The following is a 9646-nucleotide window of genomic DNA, read 5'->3' on the forward strand; positions in this document are numbered from 1 at the left end:
GGGCATATACAGAGTTTGCTGCTAACAGGCTAGCAACATGATTTCAAGGACCAGTTGTACACTTCAGTCCTCTTGATATGAAAACTTCTATGCAACATTAGAGCAGTGAAACATTTTTGCAGCACACTGCTTTCTTCCTTTATGAGCTTCAGTCCTGAACAATGTATTTGTACAATGACTCAGATGAAGGCACTGCCTCCTGAATGTAAAGCCTACACTAGGCAACATATTAGACGCAACAGTTGTCTCAACTCTCTCCTTGATGTCTGAGGCTATCAAGCAACTCTTTTTGACACTCCTTTTGGCATTGTGACATCCTGAAGTTCAATAACCTTCAACTGACTGGATGAAAATTCAGATTTTGGTAAATGAAATAGCACAGTACACAAATTAATTTTATGAAGGGAGCTCATATGGGAGGAAACCAGCTACTGCAAGACAAGACTGGCAACAGAGGCTACCGCAAGATTCCTGTTTAGTATGAAACCATCCATGCTGACTGAAATAGACTGGGCATTGTACACCCAGTTTATTCTGGGTCTGCATTTTGTCAGTCTGAGAAGCACACCCATATGACAGGATGCTGAAATCACTGAGTTAAATCAGGCAAATCGCACCTCTCGCACCGCTCAGTGTGTGCGTAGGAACAGCCACACAAATTCAGACCAGAAGTCCATCTAATCCTTTACACTTGCTCCAACAGCGTATGTATAGGTAGAGTACAATAAAATTATACCCTCAGCATGTTTGCCAACGACACCAAGCTGTGTTGACCAAGTGTGGTTAACATGCTGGAGAGAATGGATGCCATCCAGAGGGACCTGGACAGGCTGGAGAGGTGGGCCCAAAGAAACCTCATGAAGTTCAACAAGGCCAAGTGCAAGGTCCTGCACGTGGGTCAGGGCAATCCCAAGCACAAATACAGTCTGGGCAATGAGTGGATTGAGAGCAGCTCTGTGGAGAAGGACTTGGGGGTATTAGTGGAGGGAAAACTGACCACGAGCCAGCAAAGTGTGCTCACAGCCCAGAAAGTCAACGGTATCCTGGGCTGCATCAAGAGAAGTGTGGCCAGCAGGTCACAGGAGGTGATTCTCTCCCTCTACTCTGCTCTTGTGAGACCCCACCTGCAGTGCTGTGTCCAGTTCTGGGGCCCCTGACATAAGAAGGACATGGACCTGCTTGAGCAGGTCTGAAGGAGGGACACAAAGATGATCAGGGGACTGGAGCACCTCCCCTATGAGGGCAGGCTGAGAGAGTTGGGGTTGTTCAGCCTGGAGAAGAGAAGGCTCTGACGATACATTAGAGCAGCCTTCCAGTACTTAAAGGAGGCTACAGGAAAGATGGGGAGGGACTCTTTATCAGGGCATGTAGTGATAGGACAAGGGGTAATGGTTTTAAACTGAAAGAGGGTAGACTTAGGTTAGATACAAGGAAGAAATTCTTCACTGTGAGGGTGGTGAGACACTGGCACAGGTTGCCCAGAGAAGCTGTGGCTGCCCCTTTCCTGGCAGTGTTCAAGGCCAGGTTGGACGGGGCTTTGAGCAACCTGCTCTAGTGGAAGGTGTCCCTGCCCATGGCAGGGCAGTTGGAACTAGATGATCTTTAAGGTTCCCTCCAACCCAAACCATCCTACAATTCTATGATTATTAGCCCTTTACGTAAAATAAAACCTAAGACTTCCATGCTTAAAGTTATCTAACTCAATATTGCAGCAGTTTCGCACACCCCTTTCCCAACTTCCTCAGCTCTAGTCTACAGCTAGAAGGTCGAACAAAAGCCAATAGGTATCAACCTGCCCAAACCTAAAATTGAATAATTTTCTGATTGCTTAGCTTTCTCAGAGGTAGGTAGAATTTGCACATTTGAGAGGGAAAAGCAGCGGGAAAGCTGGACCACAGACAATCCTGTCCTGGATTGCCACAAACTGCCATGAACACAGTCATCAAATTAGCTGTTTTAATTTCCCTGTGAACTGTTAGCTTTCACACCCCATCCTGTACTCAGATCCTTTGCTGAGCTATTTCAGCCCCAAAACCTGACTAAATGTTTCTCCCCCTTAACTGACTTCACAGACTGAAATAGCTGGGTTAAGAATCTGTAAACGCAGCTGCCAGAGGAGTTTAAACTACAGTGAAACTTCAATCCAGCTGGCTAACAGGGTATCAGCAAGGCATACTATACCCTTAACAAAGCTTCCAATTCAAAACCAAGAAGACAAAGTGCAACCAAGAGAAAAATAAGGAAGCCTTACGCATACAGGCCACACAACAGGAGTCACTCAACTGAGTTAAAGTAACTTCACTATATTGTGTACCCACACAGAACATTTCAAGATAAGCCTCCAAACAAGGCAACACAAATTTAATAGTGTCTCCCATATCATACCTCTGGCAGCCTTAACTCTGTCCTTGAAATTTGATCTAGCCTGTCCTGCGCCTGTTTACGAATTAAGTGAAGAATCTGCACAAGACAACGGCTTACATTTTATCATCTTTATACACAGATCTTTCAAAAGAATATTAAAAAATAACTCAACCTAACAGTAGGCACACTGAAGTCAACTAGACACTTCAAGAACTAATAAAGACACTCCTAATTTGTGTTTCTGAAGTAGAATGTCAAAACTGAAATGCTTGAGAGCCTCGACATTTGGTCACACTGCAGTTTGTCTTACTGGGTTTTAAATCAACACAATTTTGCCTTTACATTTAAGCAGTTACTATAGCCAGAGAAACAGCACAACAATATGCACCCTTGAACTTTCATTTCCTAATTCACTTCTGAAATGTGACGTGGCACTACTGCAGCGACCAGCAGGCAGTCTAACATCACATAAACAATTTCAAAAGCCTGATGGGTACAGAATAGATTGTTAGTTTGGAAGAACACCTCTGCAGCTTTGCTAAGTAAGAACTACAAAATATAAATAGGTTTTAGAAGTTGGCTGCTTTAGGTTAGCACTAGCAAGTTTTTACAAGCAGCTCTACACATTAAGCCATCTTACTGCCTCTATAGATAGCAGGCAACAAGGAGTCGACAGTCATCAGAAAAAAAGACTTTTAAGAGTCACCAAACCATTCTACAAACAGATTGTGGTTATTCATTCCACCGCAGAAATTGGTAAGTTAGTCTCATTTGCCAGGATACTAGGGACATAAACTGTCTATTATCAAGTACTTCTTATTCCTCTCCCAAACCTAAAAACCAAAAACAAAACAAAAAAAAAATCACACACACACCCCCCCCCTTTGCTTCTCACACACCAACTCCAAGGCATAAGACCTAAAGAAAGCCCTTCATAAATCAGTTTAGAGAAAGACTGCCTATCACACAGAATGACAACACAGTATTTTTCAGTCAAAATAATCAAGCTACATCATGAATTTTGCATCAGTCTACTGTGAAACCCAGGAGAGGTTTATAAGAATAATTACATGCAAGTAATTATGTTAAATATGATTTTCCATCATTAATCATCTCACATCCCTGGGATGACAACCAGCACTATTTTGTTATTAAGTAATCAGGTACTAAGTCTTGCTCTTTTTGCAGTGAGGCACACTTTAGTGTGATATTTGGGTCATGTGAGCTACTGACTTTTGGCTGTCAGGGCCAGCATTGTTATCATACTTTACCTTCGAACACCTATACATTGCTTTGATGAGCAGTTACATTCTTCACGAACTCCAAGCTTGTTTACACTAAGTGCCTAGACAGCGTATGTCACCGAAGAACCCATCTCTGTGCAGTTTCATTGAACTGAACCACCACTTGTTCTTTGACTTTTATTAAGTTCACTTAGGTTGACCAAATGAGCTTCCCTAAAGTAAAGAGGGTTATAAAATATCAGGATGATTCTATCTTTAGGTGCTCAATAGAAACAATACTTAGTTCAACTAGAAAACTTTAAAAATTACTTTAGATACAAAAGTGTAACAATTATACTGCGCAATACATCTTTATATATCACTAAGCCCATGAAACTAAAAAAAAAAGTTTTTGCACCATCAAGAACAACCACAAGTCCTGAACCTCCATTCTTTACGCATCCTTGATCAGAGTAAACTGAAACTCGGGAATGCTTGGGATTCAAAATACCCTGAGCACATACTAGTGCAACACCACAAAGCATACATAATCCATCGGAAAAGGTGGGAAGAAAAAAAAAATAGCAAGAATCAGATGGTGCTTTATTATACAAGCATGAAAGTAAGTTCCTTTGGAAAATAACTTCTTGGGTGGACTTCTGGACCAGTGAGGTAGCCCAACGGGAGAGGAAAAAAAGTGGAAGTGGAACTTGGTCCCGACGCGCGATACCTGCCAGCGGCCCGCCGCGCCCCGGCGGGGACGGGACACGGCGCGCCGCGGCCCAGCCCGGGGCGAGGCCGGGGCCCCGGCTGCGCGGCGGCCCGTCAGGCCGCCCCCCGTGCGGCTGGGGGGGCCCGTCCCCCGCCTGAGCGGGCCATAAAGTGCTGCAGCAGAACACGATCCAGACAAAAGCAATGTAAACAGGTGACTGATATCGGTCTCTTTGTCCGCACCGCGGCGAAGGTGAGGCGCCGGCCTTCCCCCCTCCCGCCGCGGGGAGAGGGGCCCCCCGCGGCCTCAGGACGGCGCCACGGGGAAGCGGCGCACCCGCACCACGGGAGACAGGTCCACGCCGAGGATCCGCTGCGCTCGCCGCCGCGCCGCCGCCAGGTTCCGCCGGCTCCAGACGCTGCCCCGCACCCGGATGGTGGGGAAGGTGGTGAGGCGGGGGGTGGCCGCCTTCCAGATCTCCTCCAGCGACTTGCCGCCGAAGGGGTCCCAGGCGGCCCCCTCCGCCGGGCTGCCCCGCTCGCTGTCCGCCTCCTCGCCCGGCGGCTCCGCCGCCAACGCGGCCGCCGCCTCCTCCGCGTGCCCCTCTCCCCGGGGGCCGTCGGCCGCCGGTGCCGCGGCCGCTTGCCGCTGCCTCCCCCGTCCCCTCCTGCGGCGCCGCCGCCGTCTCCGCCGCTTGGCGCTGCCACCCGCCGCCGCGGCCCGGCGCTTGGCGGCGGTGGCCGGGAGGCGCCGCTTGCCGGCGCGGCGGCGGGGCCGCTCCGCCGAGGGCGGCGGCGGGTCGGGGACGACGGCGCGGCAGGAGGCGTATCCGTAGACGTCCTTGCTGCGGAGGATGACCGGGGAGAACTCGTGCTTGAGGCTGCAGAGGAAGTTCCACAGCTCCGAGTCGGAGCTCATGAACTCCGTGGACTTGGGCATGAAGAGCTTGAGGGCGTCTCCCAACGCCTTGGTGCCGGCGAAGGAGACCTGCGAGCGCGAGTACACAACTTTCTCCGCCTCCCCTTCCAGCCCCCAGGCGGCGGGCGCCGCTCCGCCGCCGGCTGCCCCCGCCGCCGCCGCCCGGGCTCCCGCGGCCGCTGCGCTCCCCGCCTCCGGGTTCATCTTCCCGGCTCCTCTCTCCAGCGCCGCCTGCTTCCTACTGCGGGTCATAGAGGCAGAAGGACGGGGCGGTGGGGGGGGGGAGAGATGCCGAGAAGGGAGAGCGAGGGAGAGGCACCGGCTGCAGCCGGGCGCTGGCCACCTCACCACACCCCGCCGCCTGCGCGCCGGGTGGGGAGCGACGATCGATATCCTGCCGCCCGGCACAAAATGGCGCTTTAAACTCCCAGGCGGGGACTGCGCGCGGGCCCGCCCTCCCTCCGCGCCGGGCGGTTGGCCCGTTTGAATCACGTCGGGCGGGCCCAGCCCCGCCCCCGCGCGGTGGAGGCGGCCATTGGGAGGGCGGCGGGCGCCCCGCGGGAGGCCGAGGTCGGGGCCGCGAGCGGGTTGCCGGGAGCTTCTTGCCCCGGGGGCGGCGGGACCCGTCTGGGGTCCCCTGCGCGACCAGAGGACGCCAAACGGGAGCCCTAGAGCCCACCGAGCCCCGTTTTCCCACACCTCCGGGGGGGGCATCCCAGCTGGTGGAGCCTTCCCTGAGGGAAAGGCGCGAGGCTCCTTCGTGGCGGGGTAACGGCAGGCCTGGCACAACTGCTGTGCCGTGTGCCTGCGTCGTGCCTCGATGCAGGGATGAGGTTCTTCACCGGACGGTGGGCAAAGATGGTGTCTTCCATGAAACGTGTTTGAGTAAGGATTTGGTTGGGTGCTTCGATGGGCAGGCTCCCTCTGAGGAAGAGCAAAGTCTGAGTGAAACGACAAAAATGGGCAAAAAGGCGTGATACAGTGAAGTCTGCCATATAGCATTAAATACATCCATCCTGTTGCAGAGGGGTTTTTTAACATGAACCTGTAGGCCAGTCATTCAACAACATCGTAAGTCACAGAATCACAGAACAATTGAAGTTAGAAGGTACCTCTGGAGGTCGTCTCGTCCAACCTCCCTGCTCATGCAGGACCACCTAGACCAGGTTGTCCAGGAGCATGTCTGTATCTCTGAGGATGGAGACTTCTCTCTGGTGACCGGTGATAGGACACGAGGAAATGGAACGAAGCTGCATCAGGAGTTCAGACTGGACATTAGCTTCACTGAGAGGGTAGCTGGTCACTGGAACAGGCTCCCAGAGGAAGTGGTCATGGCACCAACCCTGTCAGAGTTCAAAGACCATCTCAATGCTCTTTGTCATATGGTTTAGTTTTAGGTAGTCCTGTGAAGAGCAGGGAGTTGGACTCGATGATCCTTATGGGTCCCTTCCAACTCAAGATACTCTATGATTCCACATCTCTGGGCAACCTGTGACAGTGCTCAGTCACAGTGAAAAGGTGTTTTCTGATGTTCTGATGTGCTGTGTTTCAGTCTGTGCGCATTGCCTCTGTTCCTGTCACTGGGCGCCACTGGAAAGAGCCCGGCTCCGTCCTCTTTGCACCCTCCCTTCAGGTATTTATATATGTTGATGAGATCCCCCAAGCCTTCTCTTCTCCAGGCTGAACAGTCCCATCTCTCTCAGCCTTTCCTTGTATGAGAGATGCTCCAGTCCTTTCATCATCTTTGTGGCCCTTCGCTGAACTCTCTCCAGTATACCCATGTCTCTCTTGTACTGGGGAGCCCAGAACTGGACACAGTACTCCAGGTGTGGCCTCACCAGCGCTGAATAAAGTGGAAGGATCACCTCCCTCAAGCTGTTGGCAATACTTTGCCTGACGCAGGCCAGGATACCATTCGTCTGTTTTGTGGCAAGGGCACGCTGCTGGCTCATGTTCAACCTGGTGTCCATCAAGACCCCCAGGTCCTTTTCTGCCAAGCTGCTCTCCATCTGGATGGCCCCCAGCATATATCAGGTGCAGGACTTTGAACTTCTTGTTGAACTTCATGAGGTTCCTGTCAGCTCATTTCTCCAGCCTGTCAATACCAAAATATTCCCAGCACCATTAGGATTGGTTTCATATCCCAACAAAGCATATCCCAGATGAAGTGGAAAAAGCTCACTCTTCACATTAGTTGAGCCCTTTGTGAGAGTCACCAGCTTGCTAAGTCCACAGGGCTATTTCTTCCTGCATGGCACTTTTACGCTTGGAGCTTTATAGCACAATTTTGTCAGCTGTTGTGAAATCCCATGTCCCTCTAGACCATGCTTTCCGATACTTGAGAGATTGCTGTCACAGGGAGAATGTCTTGTCAGGTTCCTGGATTGTTTCAATTAAACCAGAGCTCTTCCCAGCACCCAGAACAGCAAGGTGTCAGCAAGGGCAGAGGTGGTTTAACCTTCCCTACAAATCCTACTCGTGGTTTGATTAGACTCCTAACTAATTACTTTCTCTCAGCCTCAGTAAAGGGCAAGGAATAACATTTTTCTTCATAGACAGTCTTTGTTCTGTAATTAATCTTTCAGTTTATAATAGGGAAATCTTTTATTCTCAACTCATCAAGAACCTAAATTGGAATGTCTAGAAAGCCAGTCAAATAACTGGCAGAAATTATGTGTAAGAAATTATTCCTTACTGCTAGTGGAAATAAATGAATTTTCTTCACAGTATAATTCAGCTTTTGTGCATGGGAAACTCAAGAATATTAATCCAAATAACTATTTAAAGTGGATATTAACAAAGCTATTTTAAATCTTCATGAGGACAGTCTCGAGGTACAGCCATATTCTAAGCCAGCTTTATAAATGACCCATTTTAAAAAAAAAAAAAAAAACACCTTTCCCAAAACGATGGTGTTAGTGCCATTTTTAATCGTATTCATTTCACAGCGTACTTTAGAGCACAGTCGTGCAGGCAGATTGATTTAGCTGAGGGAGGTATCCTATAATGCAGAGGATAAGAGCCTGGAGCTGGAAGCGTTGGGGCCAGGCATCTCTTGATCCAGCCGTGCTGCAGTTAGTCACACTCCAGCGTATGAGTGCCTGGTCGCAGCCATGGAGTGACCAGAGCTTAGCAAGAGGCTCATCACCTGCTGGACTACAGGAGCTGACCTGTGCTCACGTACTCCGTGGCAGGAGCTCCCACACTATCAGATTCAGCAGCTCAGCTGACAAGCGGTCCCTCATTAAACTGCAGAAACCCAGTTGCTCATAATCATTGGCCATAACCCTTTTCCTGAAATAACAGACATTTCTGGCATATGACTCGAAAATCATTGAGACAGAGTTGGGGAATTTTCAGCAACTGGTAAATGAGTCACTGTAGCTACAAGTGAAAGGACACATTAGTACATTTTTTTTTATTAATCGACATTTATTAATTATTTTGACTTTTTGTTTCCGGGATGGACAATACTGTTTTAAGGCATAGGATGTAATCTCACTTTTACAACTTCATTATGAGTTTTCTGCAGTGTAACACTCTCCTTTTAATACCTTACAAAGTCATCTCAAGAAAATCCACAGTAATTGGCTAACACTCTCCTTTTAATACCTTACAAAGTCATCTCAAGAAAATCCACAGTAATTGGCTATCTCTCAGTAATTTACAATACCTCAGTACGGTAATAACGATGATAATAAAATTAATAATCCTTTGGAAGTGCATAGCTCTTCATTTTAATCATACTACTGCTTATAAGCATTAATTATCACTCACGGTACTCCTGAGTTATGTAAGTAAATATTGCCTTTCTTTAACAGATTAATAAAATGAAGAAGTGGATTAAAATGGCTTGACTAAGATGTATAGACTCATGACTTAATTTGCTGTAGATCTTAATTTCTGACAATCATTATTCTAAAAATACTGTGAATGTCTACATTGGAACAGAGAAGAGAAAAAAAAATCTGTAATCTTTGTTCCCAATTATTTGTTAGAATTTCTTTTATTTACAGAATTCTTGAGAAGGGGAGGCAAAGTACCACCTGACAAATTACTGCAGGGAGATTTTATTTTCTTGAGTAATTCCTGCCTAGTACCAAAAAACCACTGGTAACTGCTAATTATTTTAACTGCTAACAATGTTATCTGTACATATGATCACATCAAGTTTTGAGTCGTGCTGATGAACCCTAAAATCATGGATATTAAGTCACACCACTTCTGCTGCTGGGTCTTTTCCTCCAGCATACCCTGCTCTTCTACCCAGATTAGCAAGGACAGTACTACTGTCCAATGCCTTTAAAGATAACCACTCTTTTCTAGTATCTTTACCTCAGCTGTTGAGAGGTTGCATTAACTGGCAGCCTGCTTCAGTTAATTTGCTTCCTAAATGTCTTTAGCATACTTTCAGAAAAGCTTGCATGAC

General features: G+C 48.3%; 1 protein-coding gene across 1 annotated transcript; it reads right to left on the reverse strand.

Annotated features, from left to right (window-relative positions):
* Positions 1–2477: 2477 nt before the first annotated feature.
* Positions 2478–8117, reverse strand: CCDC71L (coiled-coil domain containing 71 like). The gene has a single exon (XM_074869968.1). It carries the CDS (start codon positions 6256–6258, stop codon positions 4606–4608), a length of 1653 nt encoding a protein of 550 aa, XP_074726069.1. The 5' UTR covers positions 6259–8117; the 3' UTR covers positions 2478–4605.
* Positions 8118–9646: the final 1529 nt, after the last annotated feature.

This window comes from Strix uralensis, chromosome 5, assembly GCF_047716275.1.
Source record: "Strix uralensis isolate ZFMK-TIS-50842 chromosome 5, bStrUra1, whole genome shotgun sequence".
In the NCBI taxonomy this organism is placed as follows: Eukaryota; Metazoa; Chordata; class Aves; order Strigiformes; family Strigidae; genus Strix; species Strix uralensis.

Coding starts and splice junctions, on each gene's coding strand:
- CCDC71L (XM_074869968.1), bottom strand. CDS start 6,258: ATGTTAAAAAACCCCTCTGCAACAGGATGGATGTATTTAATGCTATAT.